The sequence below is a fragment of the Palaemon carinicauda genome, chromosome 26 (assembly GCF_036898095.1).
Source record: "Palaemon carinicauda isolate YSFRI2023 chromosome 26, ASM3689809v2, whole genome shotgun sequence".
NCBI classification, from domain to species: Eukaryota; Metazoa; Arthropoda; class Malacostraca; order Decapoda; family Palaemonidae; genus Palaemon; species Palaemon carinicauda.
In genome coordinates, this window is record NC_090750.1 from 34,175,324 (window position 1) to 34,195,323 (window position 20,000).

General features: G+C 40.0%; 1 protein-coding gene across 1 annotated transcript in view; it reads left to right on the top strand.

The window, feature by feature from the left end:
- Positions 1 to 190: 190 nt before the first annotated feature.
- The window catches only part of LOC137620139 (uncharacterized), a 67,155-nt gene continuing 47,345 nt past the window's right edge, over positions 191 to 20,000 (top strand). Inside the window, exons 1-2 of the mRNA XM_068350400.1 lie at positions 191 to 415; positions 11,781 to 11,786. Of these exons, the coding sequence (XP_068206501.1) occupies positions 191 to 415; positions 11,781 to 11,786 (231 nt within the window). The remainder of the gene's footprint in view (positions 416 to 11,780; positions 11,787 to 20,000) is intronic.

Genomic DNA, 20,000 nt, shown 5'->3' on the forward strand with positions numbered 1-20,000 from the left:
CCAGGGCCTACCCAAAATGTCACATGATCCTGGCAGTCTCCGTGTTAGCTAAGCGAGGGTATTGGGTTGCCTGTCCCATCGGTTAATTACAAAAACTTAGATTCCTAAAGAGGAGAAAAAAATTATGTTAATGCAAACCTACTGCTAAGTTTACATCTGAAATGTGAATTTTTCTTTTCAGAATACTATCATGAGGAGCGTGTCTAACCGGATGAAGATTTGGGTAAACATGTTCGTCTTGATGGTCATACTCTTTGCTTATACTCACATATCTGTGCCTATCAAGTTTATGGGAGGGTATGAGAATTCCACTGAGCCATCTCCGCCGGCAATGGGATCATTGAGTTTCCGTTCATCAATTACAGACCGAAATCAGGAGACGCCGGAATCAAATCAGGTCAAGAATGGTGATTATGTGAGTATAGTAGAATATAGATTCTAGCTTTAGTCATTTATTAGCATTAGACCGACGTTCATATTTCGCGAGGATGAATAAAGTTTGCTCTCATTCTCTCGACTGAATTCACTACTACTACTGCTACTACTACTACTTGCTGTCTATGTAGGAGGTAAGTAATGACAATGAACTTTTTGCAGACTGCAACGCTTTGCACCTACTGCGCTTTTAGTAGTGTGCCCACAATTACAGTGTTGTGGAGAGAGCTACGAGGAAGCTGGAACCTACCACTAGTATTATTATTATTATTATTATTATTATTATTATTATATAATGGCCTAAATAGTTAAAAAGTCGTATCATATAACTGATAAAAACGTATTACTGAACTATACCTTACACGAGAATCATTACAAATATGCATTACTGAACTTCCTTAGTAGGAAACAGTAAAAATGCAATACTGAACATCACAATAAATGAAGAACAAGAAAATAGCAAAGGCATAACACATGAACAAAGAAGAAGAAGAAGAACGGTTGTGGTGGCCGATGTGGTGAACGCCAGACTGGGGTTTGATTCTAGCTCAAGCTCGTTAGTTCCTTTGGTCGCTGCAATCTCACTATCCATATGAGCTAAGGATGGGGGTTTTTGGGGGTGCCTTTAGGTCTCTGTTAAGCCATCAGCAGCCATTGCCTTGCCCTCCTTGGTCCTAGCTTTGGGTGGATAGGGGGCTTGGGGCGCTGATCATATGTATATATGGTTAGTCTCTAGGGCATTGTCCTGCCTGATAGGGTAATGTCACTGTCCCTCGCCTCTGCCATTCATGAGCGGCCTTTATTATTATTATTATTATTATTATTATTATTATTATTTGCAAGCTACAACCCTAGCTGGAAAAGCAGCATGCTATAAGCCGGAGGGGCCCCAACAGGGAAAATAGCCCACTGAGGAAAGGAAACAAGGAAAAATAAAATATTTTAAGAACGGTAACGACTTTAAATGAATTTTTCCTTTATAAACTATAAAAACTTAAACAAAACAAGAGGAAGAGAAATTAGATAGAAAAAGTGTGCTCGAGTGTACCCTCAAGCAGGAGAACTCTAACCCAAGTCAGTGAAAGGCCATGGTACAGAGGCTATGGCACTACCCATGACTAGAGAACAATGGTTTGATTTTGGAGTGTCCTTCTCCTAGAAGAGTTGCTTACAATAGCCGAAGAGTCTTCTACCCTTACCAAGAGGAAAGTACAATTACAGTGCAGTAGTTAACCTCGTGAGCGAAGAAGAATTGTTTGGTAATCTTAGTGTTGTCAGGTGTGTGAAGACAGAGGAGAATCTGTAAAGAATATGCTAGACTATTCGGTGTATGTGTAGGCAAAGGGAAAGTGAACCGTAACCAGAGAGAAGGATCCAATGTAGTACTGTCTGGCCAGTCAAAGGACGCCATAACTCTCTAGTGGTAGTATCTCAACGGGTGTCTGGTGCCTTGGCCAATCTTGGCCAAACTACTGCCTTTAAAACATTAAGAGAAAATAATGCATGACAGCGTAGATTAGCATTGTCTACACTGAGCAGACCCTCCCTTACATTTCCAATTTGCGACACGCGCTATATAATTCAATACAGAGTTCTGTATGACTACTACTACTACTACTACTACTACTACTAATGCTACAACTTGGTGGGCTCTCTAGACCCCCCTTTCTCCTTCATTTCCCCCCCCACCCCACCACCATGCCCCCTCCATATAACATCCATTTTGCGACAAGGCAGAGACATCATTTAACTACACAGCGGCAATATAGGAATGAGAGGAGTCATTTTGCTAACCATATACATTCTTAATTGTTACTGATAACCCGACATAATGGGTGACAGCTAAGGGATGAGGAAAAGGGGGGTATGGGGGGTGATGGAGGCGGTCGTGTCCCCTCCCTTCCTCTCTTCCCCCCTTTGCAACCGCCAGCCTCCATTTTAATTAGAATTTTCATTAATGTGGTGGTCTCGCTTGTCAAGAGAGAAGCCGCCAGTGAAACTTTATGGGTCTTGTGTTTACCCATAGGAAGGTTATGTTTTGGATTAAGGTTTTTCATTATATCCTCTCTCTCTCTCTCTCTCTCTCTCTCTCTCTCTCTCTCTCTCTCTCTCTCTCTCTCTCTCTCTCTCTCTCCAGAGAAGGGTCCGTAATCTTCATAAACACAGTGAACGAAGTTGGGAGGAGGTTATGTTTTCGCCCTTGTTTGCCCGTTTGTTTGTTTGTGAACAAGGCCCTAGCTGCAATTTTAATAGTGTTGTGAAACTTTCAGGGATTAATTGTTATGTTGAGACCAGGAAGTGACTCGGTTTTGAAAGTCCTTAGTCAAAGGTCAAGGTCGAGCAATAGACAATACGCATTGTCTCTTGACCATATTTGATTGTTATTATTAATACGAGTGTATGCAACCCGTCTAAAATGACAGCTATATATTTAGATAGATGTGCAGACATGCACGCGCTCCCCCTCACCAGGGTATTGAAACTTCCTCTCTTCCCCCCTCCCGAGGGACGGGAAGAGCTGAACGTGACCGGAAAGAAATTATATATATATATATATATATATATATATATATATATATATATATATATATATATATATATATTCAAATAAGCCATGTATTTTTGATACATCAATGTCTTGATTCTCTTAACGACCTCGGGATGAGAGCCCCAGGCGAAATTACACAAAGACTAGCTATTGTGACCTGCCGGGTCACAAGCTCTTGTCTTTGTGTGATTTCGCCTGGGGCTCTCATCCCGAGGTCGTTAAGGGAATCAAGACATTGATGTATCAAAAATACATGGCTTATTTGAATATATATATATATATATATATATATATATATATATATATATATATATATTTATATTGCGAGACACTTGTTTTTATTATACAAGGGAGATTGTTATTATTTGTAATATATTTCCAATTTTATTTTTCAACATAAATTAAGATCATTTTCTTTTTTTTTAGAATGCCCCATTTAGCTTATTCTTAATACACGAATGCAGCAATTGATGATAATGATAATATAATTATTATCATTACTTGCTAAGCTACGACCTTAGTTGGAAAAGGAAGATTCTATAAGCCCAGGGGCTCCAACGGGGAAAACAGCCCAGTGAGTAAAGGAAACAAAGAAATAAGAGAAGTAATTAACAATTAAAATAAGATATTTAAGAACAATAACAACAATTGAAATAAATATTTCATATATAAATTATAAAAACTTCAACGAAATAAGAGGAAGAGAAATAAAATAGAATAGTGTGGCCGAGTGTACCCTCAAGCAAGAGAACATTTTGCTTAAGACAGCAACTTTTAAAGGCCATGATCCTCTTTTAAGTTTCCTAGCTTCCTTGCACTTCCCGTCAAACACAGTCGCCTGGATTTTCTTTAATTAATTGTAATTAAAAGCAAATTATGGTATTTGCTCTGGATCCGATGGGCAGAGGGGTAGACCATAGTGATGTTTCCAGTAAGCTTTTTATAGGGGGGGGGGGGGGTTGCAATCCAAATATTTTAGACTTCTGTAGTCTTTTATTGCCAAATTAAGCGACAGTATTGGCAGTAATGCAGTTTTAATTGCAGGCGAACGACTGTTTGTTAGGACAGACAGACAGACAGACATTCAAGCAGCGTAGTTTGAATGTCCGGGTAATGTTGGAATAAGGGTGTTAAGGACGAATAATGAGAGAGAGAGAGAGAGAGAGAGAGAGAGAGAGAGAGAGAGAGAGAGAGAGAGAGAGATTACTTAATCAGGTTATGTGTTCCTTTGTCGAAATTCATGAGAGAGAGAGAGAGAGAGAGAGAGAGAGAGAGAGAGAGAGAGAGAGAGAGAGAGAGAGAGAGATATTACTTAATCAGGTTATGTGTTCCTTTGTCGAAATTCATGAGAGAGAGAGAGAGAGAGAGAGAGAGAGAGAGAGAGATTACTTAATCAGGTTATGTGTTCATTTGTCGAAATTCATGAGAGAGACAGAGAGAGAGAGAGAGAGAGAGAGAGAGAGAGAGAGAGAGAGAGAGAGAGAGATTACTTAATCAGGTTATGTGTTCCTTTGTCGAAATTCATGAGAGAGAGAGAGAGAGAGAGAGAGAGAGAGAGAGAGAGAGAGAGAGAGAGAGAGAGAGAGATTACTTAATCAGGTTGTGTTTCTTTGCCGAAATTCATGAGAGAGAGAGAGAGAGAGAGAGAGAGAGAGAGAGAGAGAGAGAGAGAGAGAGAGATTACTAAATCAGGTTATGTGTTCCTTTGTCGAAATTCATGAGAGAGAGAGAGAGAGAGAGAGAGAGAGAGAGAGAGAGAGAGAGAGAGAGAGAGAGAGAGAGAGAGAGATTACTTAATCAGGTTATGTGTTCCTTTGTCGAAATTCATGAGAGAGAGAGAGAGAGAGAGAGAGAGAGAGAGAGAGAGAGAGAGAGAGAGAGAGAGAGAGATTACTTAATCAGGTTATGTGTTCCTTTGTCGAAATTCATGAGAGAGAGAGAGAGAGAGAGAGAGAGAGAGAGAGATTACTTAATCAGGTTGTGTTCCTTTGTCGAAATTCATGAGAGAGAGAGAGAGAGAGAGAGAGAGAGAGAGAGAGAGAGAGAGAGAGAGAGAGAGATTACTTAATCAGGTTGTGTTTCTTTGCCGAAATTCATGTACATGCAAAAATTTTCTTTGTTTATAATTCACTTATATAAGAAATATACCGACTTGATTGATTTCATTAACATGAACGAAAAAAAAATGCAACGTTATCTTGTACATACATTTTTTTGTTGTTGTGCGATTCTCCTGTATATAGATTTCTCATTGGATCAATATAAAAATTATCGCTTGTCCTGAATGTGATTTGGTCTACCATCCATAGTTATCTCCACCAACGAAGTTTAAAGGAGGTTATCTTTTCGCCCCGGATTGTCTTTTTTTTCCCCTTTTATTCCGTTTTTTTTTATTTGTGAACAAATTCCTGGCCATAATTTTATTCATAGAGTAGGGAAACTTTCAGGGATTTATTGTTATGTTCAGACGTGGAAATTATACAATTCTGAAATTCTTAGGACAAAGGTCAATGTCAAGGTCGACCAAAAGGTCAACTTAGTTAACCTTTACCTTAACCCCAAGTTCCCACATGGTTGTCACAGACTTCAAGTCCGTCTACACAGTCTAAAGTGATTCTGGGAAAGGAAAGCTGATTTCGAGAAATAAGCTGCCGTGGCGGGGGTCTGCATTCTCAGATGTCCTTTCTAGTTTTATTCTTAAATGCCACAATAAATTGTGTTTCAGGTAAAATATAGATATCTTTAAAGTTAATTGGAAAATTTAGTCCAATCAGATTTTCTATGTTAAATACTATACAGTATTCATTAAGTTTTATTCCCGCTGTGACCAGATTGTGGGATGATTTTCTTAATCTGGGAGTTGAATATCAATGTACCTTTTATATGTTGTTCAGTGGCTTCTTTCCTCTTGGTATTTTAAGAGGTCTTTGCATAGCTGCACCCACTTTATTACTTTCGCCTTTACCTCTGCCCCCGCTTCCGTTCTTCCATATTTTCTGCACAGCCTCTTTTACTTCACAAAATTGTGTCTGGGCACTGAATGGCCCCCTGGATAGTACAGTGGTAACGGGTTTGCCTAGCATTCGCATGCCAGCAGATCGATTCCAGCCCGGGACCGTGAGTTTAAGCTGTTAACTGGGGAGGCCACAGCTGTGGTTGGGCACCACAGTGGGGAGTCGGGTTTCCCCGGCTGACGTTCTGATAATCATCTATTATTATTATTATTATTATTATTAATATTATTATTATCATTATTATTATTTTGTTCTTAATATTATTATTATTTTTTTTTTCTTATTATTATTATTATTATTATTATTATTAATATTATTATTATCATTATTATTATTTTGTTCTTAATATTATTATTATTTTTTTTTTTCTTATTATTATTATTATTATTATTATTATTATTATTATTATTATTTTGTCCTTATTATTATTATTATTATTATTATTATTATTATTATTATTATTATTATTATTATTTTTGTTCTTAGTATTATTATTATTATTATTATTAATATTATTTTGTTCTTAATATTATTATTAATATTATTATTTTTGTTCTTAGTATTATTATTATTATTATTATTATTATTTTGTTCTTAATATTATTATTATTATTATTATTATTATTATTATTTTTGTTCTTAGTATTATTATTATTATTATTATTATTATTATTTTTATTTACTTACTTACTTACTTACTTACTTACTTACTTACTTACTAAGCTACAATCCTAGTTGGAAAAGCAGGATGCTATAAGCCCAAGGGCTTCAAAAGGAAAAATAGCCTAGGGAGGAAAGGAAGTAAGGGAACTACAAGAGAAGTAACTAACAACCAAATAAACTTTTAAGAACAGCAACAACACCGAAGTAAATCTTTCATATATAAACTATAAAAACTTTGAAAAAACACAAGGGGAAGAAAAATAAGATTGAATAGTGTGCTTGAGTGTACACTCAAGCAAGAGAACCCTAACCTAAGACAGTGAAAGGCTATGGTACAGAGGCTATGGCACTATCCAAGACTAGAGAACAAAGGTTGGATTTTGGAGTGTCCTCCTAGAAGAGCTGCTTGCCATAGCTAAAGAGTCTCTTCGACCCTTACCAAGAGGAAAGTAACCACTGATGATGATTATTAATATTATTATTATTATTATTATTATTATTATTATTATTATTATTATTATTATTATTATTGTTGTTGTTATTATTATTATTACTTGGTAAGCTACAACCCTAGTTGGAAAAGCAGGATGCTATAAGCCCAAGGGCTCCAACAGAGAAAATATCCCTTTGAGGATAGGAAATAAGGAAAACTACATGAGATATTTAGGAACAATGATAATATTTAAAAAAAAAAAATCATAAATATACTATAAAAACTTGAAAATAACAAGAAAATGAAAACTTTAAAAACAAGTCAAGAGGAAGATCAATAAGATAGATAAACGTGCCCGAGTGTACCCACAAGCAAGAGAACTCTAATCCAACACAGTGGAAGGCCATGGTACAGAGGCTATTGCACTACCCAAGACTAGAGAACAATGTTTGATCATGGAGTGACCTTCTCCCAGAAGAGCTGCTTACCAAGAGGAAAGTAACCACTGAAGAATTACAATGGAAGCAGACCTTTCTATTTGCTACTCTGGAGAGAAGTCACTGAAACCTGGCAAAGATATCTAAACTTTAATTTCTTGCATATATAAACTGCGCGAATTTAGCCAGCTAAGTTATTCCCCTATTTGTCTGGTGTCTCTTTTCTCTTGTCCTAAAAAAAAAAAAAAAAAAAAAAAAAAAACATTGCTTCTGAGAGAAGTCAAAAGAGGAAATATACAAAACTACTATAAAGCCAGTTTCATTAAAAAGATTTAAAAAGTTGTACTCGCTCTCTTGGTTGCATATGTACTTTCATTATACAGAACGAAATTTAAACAGAATTTTCTTATCTTGTTTTAATGTTGGATGATTTGGGTTGCTGATGATAGAACAGCAGCAAGATTAAATTAGACCCTTCATTTTATAGCTTATATAAGCTATAAAATTATATTGTTCTGCAAGACTTATACCATTATAGCAACACGTAGAAGTGGGCCGTCTTTTTTCATTTGGTAAAATATATTATCATAAAGTCACCAATGATACTGTTTTCTATGATGCTCATTTGGCTTCCTAAAGAAAACGAGTATTACCAACTTATATGGGGAGGACACTGCTATTCACCCATCTCTCTCTCTCTCTCTCTCTCTCTCTCTCTCTCTCTCTCTCTCTCTCTCTCTCTCTCTCTCTCTCTCTCTCTCTCTCTCTCTCTCTCTATTCAAACGCTATGTAAAAACAGCTGCATTGTTAATTGTTAAAGAAGCAAATATAAGCAATCAACTACTTACACACATACAGTATACTGTGTATATATATATATATATATATATATATATATATATATATATATATATATATATATATATATATATATATATATATATATATATATATATATGGATAGATAGATAGATATGCTCATTGTAAAACCTTTTTTACCTGCGGGTTTATTTTTCATTTCCAACTACCGTATATTAAATATAGTGAAAAATATAAGTATTATATTATTATTATTATCATTATTATTATTATTATTATTATTATTATTATTATTATTATTATTATTATTATTATTATTAGCTAAGCTACAACCATAGTTGGAAAATCAAGTTGTTATAAGTAGGGAGAAATCGTTCAGTGAATATATAAGGAGAGAAGGTAATAAATAAACTACAGGAGAAGTAATGAACAATTAAAATAAAATGTTTTAAGAACAGTAACAACATTAAAATAGATCTTTTATATATAAACTATGAAAACTTAAAAAATACAAGAGGGAGAGAAATAAGATATAATAGTGTACCCTCAAGCAAGAGAACTCGGCCCAAGACAGTGGAATACCGTGTTACAGAGGCTATGGCACTATCCAAGAATAGAGAACAATGGTTTGATTTTGGGGTGTCCTTCTCCTAGAATAGCTGCTTACCATAGCTAAATTCTCTCTTTTACTCTTTCTAAGAGGAAAGTAGCCACTGAACAATTACAGTGGAGAAGTTAACCCACTGAGTAAATAAGAATTGTTTGGTAACTTCAGTGTCGTCAGGTGAATGAGGACAGAGGAGAATATGGAAAGAATAGGCCAGACTATTCGGTGTGTGTGTGTGTGTAAGCAAAAGGAAAATGAACCGTATATGTATATATATATATATATATATATATATATATATATATATATATATATATATATATATATATATATATATATACTGTAGGTTAAAGGTGTCTGGTTTCAGTTCCAGTATCATCTGAAGAGCCACACACCAGAAACCAGAAGGTCAGCTGGGCAAACACAACCACAGCAGTGACCTCCCCAGTAAACAGCCTAAACTCACAGTTCCAGGCTGGGATCAAACTGCTGCCATTTGAATGCAAGACGAACGAGTCACCATTGTACTAACCAGAAGGCATGCATATGCATATATTGACCTTTTTTTTCTCTTGGTCCAATTGGCCATGAAGAGGTAGGACAATGCGAAAGTGCTAGGTCAAAATTTCGGTTTTCTGATCCTTCCTCCAGCTTAGTTGGGGGTCCTCTTGGGAATCGTAATTTAATCATTAATAAAACAATCAGTGTTGCTATCATCATCTTTGTTATTTAGGAGCTCTCGATAAAACTTAAATCATCTTCAGCCTATCTGTAAATGATACAGTGTAAAATTATTGAAAAAAATATTATAAATAGATAATTAGGAAGATATACTTATAAGAACTACCCAACTACGTTTAAAATCAAACCAATCAAAGAACGTAAAACTATATAAAAGACCTCATTACTAATATAACCTAATTACCTGCAGGAAATGACGACCACCTACTCAGAGCAGCAACCCACGGACCAGAAACAGATCAATGGGTCACTGGTAACCAGACAGGTAAGCCCTCATATAAGCTGGGTTTTGTCTTATAAGTGTACATAGATTCCAAGATTCTCAGTTGGCTGACATTACCAAGTCTGTTAGTGATTTTGACATTTTCTTTGGAAAGGGCATGACCCGATTTGAATGAATAGTCATAAATGGCAAAAATTGGGTTCTTACTTAAAGGTTTATTGGTACGCAGCGATCTTCCCGTGTGCTCCGAAATACCGTACTGAAGCTGTGTAGACGTGCTTCCAGTGTAGCACTCATTACACAGTGCACATTGATAAGTGTATATGGCACCAGAACACGAGGTAGTAGGTAGGCTTACTTATATTTAAAAAGTAAGCCAACTGAGAGCTTGTTCATAAAACTAATTTTTGAATCTATATGGGAATAACGCTTCCCTGCAACACTGAAACATAACCATAGTATGGAAAGGAAACAGAATATTTTCTTACGCACTTTGAATTACTAAATTTTGACGGTAAATTTTACTGAAAAACTGTTTACCGTGTTTTTAATATAGGTTCTGAGGGAACTCATTGTTCCTAAAGAAAGACTTTAGAAAATTTTCTTCCTCATAAAGCTTCAGATAAAGTAAAACATGCATGGTAACGTGTGTAAAAGAGTTTTTATTGTGTTGTGTAAATTTTTCGTTCTGAATTTTAAAAGTGAGAGCTTAGTCCTGTGAAGGTTTTTTTTTTCTGAAATACTGAAGTTCCAAAGGTATTATGTTTCCGAGAAACCAAGACATCGAGAAAATGCAAAGTATCATCCTGTTCACTTTCGTTTGTAAATTTCGCATTGAGATGCTTTGAATTTAAACAATCTAAACACTGGTTTACATGGTCAATATTTAAAAAGGAAAAATGTACTGTCCACATATTGACGGTAACCCCCCCCCCCCCCAAAAAAAAAGAAAGAAAAAAAAACTTAAATTCTGTATATCAATCACTCAGCCATTTCCCTTCACAATAACATAAAATTACATTTGCTAAGGTTGGTCCACACGGCAATACCATTACCACTCCATCTACCTGCTCATTATTATTATTATTATTATTATTATTATTATTATTATAATTATTATTATTATTTTTATTATTATTGTTATTACTTGCTAAGCCACAACCCTACTTGGAAAAGCAGGATGCTATAAGCCCAGGGGCTCCAACAGGGAAAGTACCCCAGTGAGGAAAGGAAGCAAGGAAAAAAAAAGTATTTCAAGAAGAGCAACAATATCAAAATAAATATCACTTTATAAACTATAAAAACTTTAACAAAACAAGAGGAAGAGAAATAAGATATAAGATAAAACAGTGTGCCCGAGTGTACCCTCTAGCAAGAGAACTCTAACCGAAGACGGTGGAAGACCATGATACAGAGGATATGGCACTACCCAAGATTGGAGAACAATGGTTTGATTTTGGAGTTTCCTTCTCCTAGAAGAGCTGCTTACCATAGCTAAAGAGTCTCTTCTACCCTAACAAAGAAGGAAGAGGCCACTGAACAATTACAGTGCAGTAACTCCTTGGGTGAAGAAGAATTGTTTGGTAATCTGTGTTGTCAGGTGTATGAGGACAGAGGAGAATATGTAAAGAATAGGCCAGACTATTCGGTGTGAGTGGGTAGGCAAAGGGAAAATGAACCGTAACTAGAGAGAAGGATCCAATGTACTACTGTCTGGCCAGTCAAAAGACCCCATAACTCTCTACTGGTAGTATCTCAACGGGTGGCTGGTACCCTGGCCTACCTAGTAGTGGAAGCTAGTTCTAGAGGTGTTAAATAGCATTTTGTTGAAACCTTCAAAAATTTGTTCTCTGGGTTTAGGGAAAAGTTGTTTAAGAATTATTTCTAATGTTTCTTGCAAAGGAACATTGCACATATGAAAGTTCCTTAGCAACATATCTGCTCGCAAGCATTGCCCTCGATATAGTTATGCAATATGGTCATCGTCTTTCAGATTGTCATTGATATTCATGCCGAGATATTTACATGACTTAACGACTTCTAACCTGACGTCATTAATATAGAGTGACGGTTCACCAAATGACATAAAATTCCAGGGCTTTATAACAAGAACTTTGGTCTTGTCCGGATCGGCTTCAAGATAATGGTACTTCAAATATTCTTTACCTTTATCTATGAGTATTTGCAACACTTTTAAAGATGGGGCTAAAAGTATTATATCATCTGCGTAAAAGATATGATTCACCTTAACTTCTCCCACTGTGCAACCACCTTCCCTGCTGAGGACTTTTGCACTTAAGTCATCCACATATACGGCAAACAGAAGTGCTGATAGAACACTACCCTGTCTAATACCACAACTGGGTTTAGAAGGAGAGGAAAGACTATTGCCCCACATTACTCTAAAGCCCTGAGTTTTGTACCAGTACTGTAGCAGTTAAAACTTTGATTAACTGGACTTTTACTTTGTCATTTACATGTTGAAACGGCTGTATATATATATATATATATATATATATATATATATATATATATATATATATATATATATATATATATATATATATATATATACATGTATATATACATATATATATATATATATATATATGTATATATATATGTATATATATATATATATATATATATATATATATATATATATATATGTATATATACATATATATACATATGTATATATATATGTATATATATATATATATATATATATATATATATATATATACATGTATATATACATATAGACATATGTATATATATATGTATATATATATATACACACATATATATATATATATATATATATATATATATATATATATATATATATATATATACATGTATTTTTGGGCTCAAGCCATGTTGTCCTGATGGAAGTTCCTATAGGGTAGCTTCCTAGGGTATATTACAACTACGGTGATATTCCCAGAGAATTTACCTTAAGGTACCCAGAATTCTAACTCCTGGAGCGAATATCCCTAATGAAAGGGATATCGCGACATATCAGAGGACGTATTCTTGACACGCCACATGGCAATCTGCACCCCAAACAGAGATAACACATCGAGGGGTCAATTGGCAAGAAACGAAAACGGGAAAGAAAAAGGGGGAGCCGCTCCCAAGGCTCCCTCTTCTCTAGTTTCGTAAGCGTGCCTGGCGGCAATCCTGGCGCCATCTGTAATTCCTTTTTGCGTAGCTTAACAACTTGGTGTTTTTTCCTGTGTTTCTCGCAAATCTGGGATTTATTCAGCTTTTCATGGCTTCTCCAACTTCGTCGGCCTCTGATAAGTTGAGTACCATTTCTTTTATGTATAAATGTAGGCTCTTGGTAAATTTTTATGTGATTAATAGTATTAATCTTTGTTACAAGAGCCGTTGCCTACCGGAGGCGTCATGGACGCTGTCGCTCGCTAGGTATGAGTTTTAGTTAGCCAGAGCAACATTGCCGGTTGTTTTGGTTTAATAAATTTTAGCTATTTAGCATTACTTAGGATTTCCTTTCGTGCTTTAGTATTATTTTGGCGAAGTATTCGCCAACTCTGGCCTACGGTAGGCCATGTAGCCTAGTCGTTTGGTTCAAGTACTTCCTGCATGATTTTGGTTTTCCGAGTGTATTAAGATTTTATTGAAGCTTTAGGCTGTTTTTTTATACATTTAAGATTATGTTGAATATTTCCAAGATAGTATACGAGTGAGTTTCGGTGATTTAGGTAATCGATTCTCTTGGTGCCTAGGCTAAGTTGCTTATGGAGCCTTAGTATACTTTCTCATACTCCCCGGTTGCTTACTTTTCTTCGGAGAAGGTATGCAATCCCTTTCCCTCTGTTTAAGCCTTGGGCTTATCCCTATGTGGTTTATCTGAATTAACTTTCGATAAAACTATAATGGGGTGTTACTGTACCTTCCTGTTCCAGTAAGTCTGGTTTCAGACAGGGACAGAACAACAGAGTTTTTTTAGTCTGAGTCTGTGTTTGTCTGGCTTGGGGTAGAGTCTCCCTCGCTGGCCTGACACAGACATAGGAGGCTTAGCCTCCTTAGGTCACTACCGAAGGTTTCTGTACGAGATGATTCCTTCTTTTGTGATCTAGCAAACTAGTCCTTGTTGCTGTTCTCGGTGGGACGATGAGATCCTTTCCCTGAGAGTAGCAGCACCTTCCTTGCTTTGGTTCTTTGGGAGCTGGCAAGTATTGCTGGCCTCAATCCTTGGATCTCCCTTAGGCTAAGATGAGTTTTCTTGGCTGCGGGTGATCCTTCACTAAAGCAAGGTTGGTAGGACCCTCTTTTGTCCCTTCCCCCTCTATCTCTGTAATGGCCTAGCCATTACAGTACTGTACGTCATTCTACATCTGGACCTAGGATAGGTTAGGATGTGGAATTGACTCAGTCCCTTGCCGGCCGGCAGAGTCTACCGGCCGGCAAGGGTCTTCTGCTTTGAGTGCTGCCCGGACCTCCCTTGGTCCCTCATCCATGCCTGCCTGTAGAGCCAGACGGCATTGGTCAGGAAGCCTGAATTAGATTCTCCCCTTCCTTTTATGCACTCTTTCGGATTGCCGGGCTTGGAGGTAGTTTACGCTCTTATCCCGGCATCCATTCTGTTTTCTTCTAGTGCTGTACCCGATCCGGCTGCCGGCCTATGAGGCCGGCAGCCTGGCAGTCGTAGTCCAATGGTTCTTTTGCTGCTGGCTGGCATCAGTTGTTTACCTTTGCGGGCCGGCTAATGTCAGCCCTTGTCTGCCGGTCGCTAGGAGCAGTGGCCGGCAGCCGGGTGCTACCTTGTGTAGCCGACATTGGCTGTTGCCGGCCGGCACATGCATTTGAACCAGCATTCTGCCGCCTTATAGCTGTTAAGTAGTATACTTTAAAGCTAGTACTTGCCGGCCGGCACATAACCTTCTATACTGTACCAGTATTCTTCAGTATAACTTATACTGTAAGAAGAAAACTATAGTATAAGTTTTGGTACAGCACTGTGTGTTCTAGCACTTTTGTGCTGTCTTGCACAGCCTTTTGCTGTTGCCTTACAGATAAGAAAGTGAGTTCTTTCTTGTCTATTATCGGGGATTTTAAAATCATTGCTTAGGTGTGAGCTCCACCCGTTTCCTCTGGAAACTTCTCATTGGTTATTCTAGAAGAGATTAACCATACGATTTTATTATCTGGAATGCTGCAGCAATTGGTTGTGGGGGAAAACACAAGTGTGTGTCTTTCCTTTCTGATTTGTTATGCTAACTGTGCATATCCAGTGATACGTAGTTCACTTGATACTCATGGAAATTTCTTCTCTTTGCAGGAGGTACGTCCGAAGTGCGGAAGTGCTTTCTGCAACGTCCGCAGTAAGAACTTCTGCGGACATGAGTTATGTAGGAGGCACGCAGCATGCGCTGTCTCCAAGGGTGATCTCCGGTATTGGGACCCCCAGGTATGTACCGTGTGCTCTAACCTGATTACTGAAGCTTTTGATTCCCCTAGGACAGCGGAATCCAGGGATATAGCTAGGGAGAAGCTTCGCACCTGGGTAAGGGGCTTCCAGAAGAACACCTCTGGACCTTATCTTCCAAGTGAGAAGATGAGGGCTTACCTTTTCCCTAGGGCATCAGTTGATGCAGTGATTCCCCAGCCTCAAGAGGAGATCCCCTAGTTCAGATCCAGATGGATGCTGAAGTGGCGGTCGCCTTGCAAGACATCCAGTTGGACGACAGGATGTCAGACGTGTCCGAGCGTTTGGAGGAAGACCTCCTGGCAGGAGGCCAGGATGAAGATCAAGGCCCAGACATTGTAGGGGAAGAAGCCGACGAGGTGTCGGCTGCTCCGGTTCTGATCCCTGAACCTATTCCCTCAACATCGTCTGCTCTCCCAGTAGAGCTGGGACAGGCCCTCTCCTCCATTGTTGGAATGATCCAAGAAATGCAGAAGGAGAATATGGAGAAGGCGGCTGCAATGGAACTGCAGATGCAGAAGCTTGCAGCATCACGTGGGCCCCAGAAAAGGCTCAATGTAAAAGACCTTCCCTTGTGCACAGAGGCTAACCCGTGGAGATATGCTGAGCACATGCCGATGACGACTGGAAAGATCGTCATGTCGGATAAACTGGGTTCAGTTCCCCTTGAGGAGGTGGAATTCTGGCCCAGCAAAGGGTCATATCCGGACTGTTATGTCCGGTTGAGGAAGGAACCAGCTTCAAAGGAGGAGACAGAGCCGAAGGGGGTCATAGTGATGGACCATGCTAAGGCTCAAGCTTTGCTTTCATCTTCGATGAAAGAGAGGGGCTTCACAAACTCAAAGGTAGATGCATTGAGTAAGAAGCTCCCTTCCTTTGTGTCCTCTCCTGCTAGAGCCTTCCCCTTTTTGCAGAAAGGGTTTGCGGCTGTTTTAAAAGCAGTCGAGGCTGGCAAGCCTTGCCCCTCCCTGGAGGAGTGTAAACCCTTGTCGCTGGACCTACCCATGGACCACAAGGACTGGAAGGACGTCCATCTTACCTTCTCAGTCGGGAAGTTGGAGGCTGATATTGCCGGACGTCAGTTCGGTGAGAACCTCCCTAAGCTGTCTGACTTTCTTTTGCGGAGAGAGCTCGAGACAAAAGAAAGACTGGCTGCCTCAATGTCTCTTCAGACCACTCTTGAGACGATGGCAAGTGACCCCAAGGTCCATAAAATGTTCATGGTAGTGGCCAAGACTCATCTGGCCACAGTGACGAAGGATCTTTACAGCTTCGTCGGGGCGAGGAGAGCTTGTAGGGAGTTCGTGTTCACCTCGGCTACGGTGAGGCACGAGCCAAGGAAACTAATCTCCTCAAACATTTGGGGCAAAGACCTTTTCCCTAGCGAATTGGTCAAAGAAGTTGTGGATAAGGCCGCCACGGAGAATAGAAATCTTCTCCAGAAGTGGGGCCTGTCTATCAAGAGAAAGTATTCCCCGGATGAGGGTCCCCAACCAAAGAGGATGACTAAGAGAACTAGGCTACCGTCTCGGCCAGCCAAGCCAGTTGAACAGCAACAGCAACAGCAATTGCCGATGCCTTCAGTGCCCCAGATGGTGGCACAAACCCCGACCACTTTCCAGTGGGTACCCCAGGCCGTGTCGACGCAGTCCCCGGCATTCAACCCAACGTTCGAAGGGCAGTCAACTTCCTTTCGAGCAAAGCCTAGAGGAACAGCCAGAGGCTCGTCTAGGCGTCCCTCAAGGGGAAGGGGATTCAGGGGTGGTCGCGGTCAGGGAGGCAAGACCTCTGGACAACAGTCCAGGTGAGGTGATACCGGTAGGAGGGAGACTTCAGAATTTTCGGGATCGGTGGACCTTCGATCCCTGGGCCCACAGCCTACTCAAGAATGGACTGGGCTGGAGCTGGTACAGCACTCCACCCCCGTGACCTCGGTTTTTCCAACACTCCACCCCCGTTCTGGAGGAGTACATCCAAGATTTGTTGGAGGAATAAAGTGATCCGAAAGGTAAAGTCCAACAAATTCCAAGGGAGGCTGTTTTGTGTTCCCAAGAAGGACTCGGGGAAAAACTCAGAGTCATTCTGTACTTGTCGCCACTCAACAAGTTCATAGTGAACTGCAAGTTCAAGATGCTAACACTGCAACACATAAGGACCTTACTGCCCAAGAGGGCATATGCCGTCTCCATAGACTTGTCAGACGCCTATTGGCACGTTCCAATCAACCGTCGACTCTCCCCCTACCTAGGGTTCAAGCTACAACGAAGACTATACACCTTCAGAGCCATGCCATTCGGGCTAAATATAGCTCCAAGGATCTTCACAAAGCTTGCGAGCGTAGCTCTCAAGCAATTACGCCTAAAGGGAATTCAAGTAGTAGCCTACCTGGACGACTGGCTGGTGTGGGCAGCATCCAAGACAGAATGCTTGCAAGCTTCCATTTATGTTATCCAGTTCCTAGAGTTTCTAGGCTTCAAGATCAACAGAAAAAAGTCTCGACTTTCTCCATCTCAAAAGTTCCAGTGGCTGGGAATCCACTGGGACCCAATGTCACACCGTTTCTCCATCCCGGCGAAGAAAGGAAGGAGATAGCGGGGTCTGTCAAGAGACTTCTAGATTCCGAAAGGATATCAAGACGCGAGCAGGAGAGAGTACTGGATTCTCTTCAGTTTGCTTCGGTGACAGACCCGGTGCTAAGAGCACAGCTAAAGGATGCAACCGGAGTTTGGAGAAGTTATGCATCAAACGCGCGAAGAGATCTGAGAAGACCAGTTCCGTTTCGTCTACGTACTCTTCTCAGGCCTTGGTCCCAAGCCAGACATCTAAAGAAGTCGGTTCTTCTTCAGCCACCTCCCCCGTCGGTGACAATTCACTCAGACGCCTCGAAGGAGGGATGGGGAGGTCACTCTCATCGGAAAAAAGTCCAGGGGACTTGGTCCAAGCTATTCAAGACCTTTCTCATAAACTTTCTAGAGGCTATGGCAGTGCTCCTTACCTTAAAGAAAGTCTCCCCGCATCACTCGATCCACATATAGTGGGTGCTGGACAGCGAGGTAGTTGTGAGATGCTTAAATCGACATGGATCAAGGTCACCACCTCTCAACCAGGTGATGTTGGCCATCTTCCGATTGGCGGAAAAGAAGAAGTGGTACCTGTCGGCAGTTCACCTTCAAGGAGTCCGCAATGTGACAGCGGACGCTCTATCCAGGTTCACACCGATAGAGTCGGAATGGTCTCTAGACGCAGGATCATTCTCCTTCATCTTGAGTCAAGTCCCAGAACTGCAGATAGAACTCTTTGCAACGATAGACAACAAGAAGTTGCCCCTGTACGTGTCCCTGTACGAGGACCCCTTAGCGGAAGCAGTGGACGCGATGTCCCTCGACTGGAACAGATGGTCCAGGAATTATCTGTTCCCTCCTCACAACCTTCTGTTGAGGGTCCTCAACAAACTGAGATCCTTCAAGGGGGTAGCGGCAATAGTGGCCCACAAGTGGCCTAACAGCGTGTGGTTCCCCCTGGCATTGGAACTACGGCTGAAGTTTCTACCGCTACCAGATCCAGTTCTGACCCAGCGAGTCCAGAAGTCTACTGTCTGCGCTTCATTACAGAAAACCCGGACCCTGCAGCTCATGATTTTCTCTCCCTGGCGGTGAGAAAGCGTTTCGGGATTTCGAAAGCCAGCATAGACTTCCTAGAGGAATGTATATGCAAATCTACTAGAAGGCAATAAAGCTTCGAAAGCCTGCGCTAGGCTCAGACCTTCAGCACCTCCAAAGCCCATTTCATGGTCTTTAGACAAAGTTCTTCATTTTGCTTCTCTATTGAGCAATGAGGAGGGTGCGTTAAAGGATTTGACCCAAAAAGTTATTTTCCTATTTGCACTCGCATTCGGGGCCTGGGTTAGTGAGATTGTAGCCCTCTCGAGGGAGGAAAGTCGTGTTCAGTTCCTGGATGGGGGAGAACTGAACCTGTTTCCGGAGCCTACTTTTCTCGCCAAGAATGAGTTACCCACCAACAGCTGGGGTCCCTGGAGAATCTGCCCTCTGAAAGAAGATGCATCTCTATGTCCAGTAGAATGCCTAAAGGTCTATCTTCATAGAACTTCAGACTTCAAGGGTGGTCAACTATTCAGGGGAGAAACATCAGGCTCAAATTTATCACTGAATCAACTCAGGGCGAAAAATCGCATATTTTATTCGCAGAGCGGATCCTGACAGTACACCCGCAGGTCACGATCCGAGGAAAGTTGCTTCATCCTTAAATTTCCTTAATGGTATGGATTTTGAACATCTTTGTTCATACACTGGCTGGAAGTCTTCCAGAGTGTTCTTTCGCCACTATGTGAAGCAAGTGAGCAACTAAAGAGTTCTGTGGTAGCAGTGGGTTGCGTCGTTAACCCTGCTGTTTAACTCTGCGAGGAACAGTGGTTTTAATTGGGACGATTAATTCCAGGGTGAGTGTGTAGTTACATACTGTGCTACAAACTAAGTGAGGGCACTTAGGTGCCCACGTTGACTGTTCCACTTCCAAAGGTGAACCTAGCATAAGTGCAGACATGTGTGCCGAGCGTTTCTAACGCTAATGTAATTGATTAGTAATACAGACTTTTCTGACCTTGA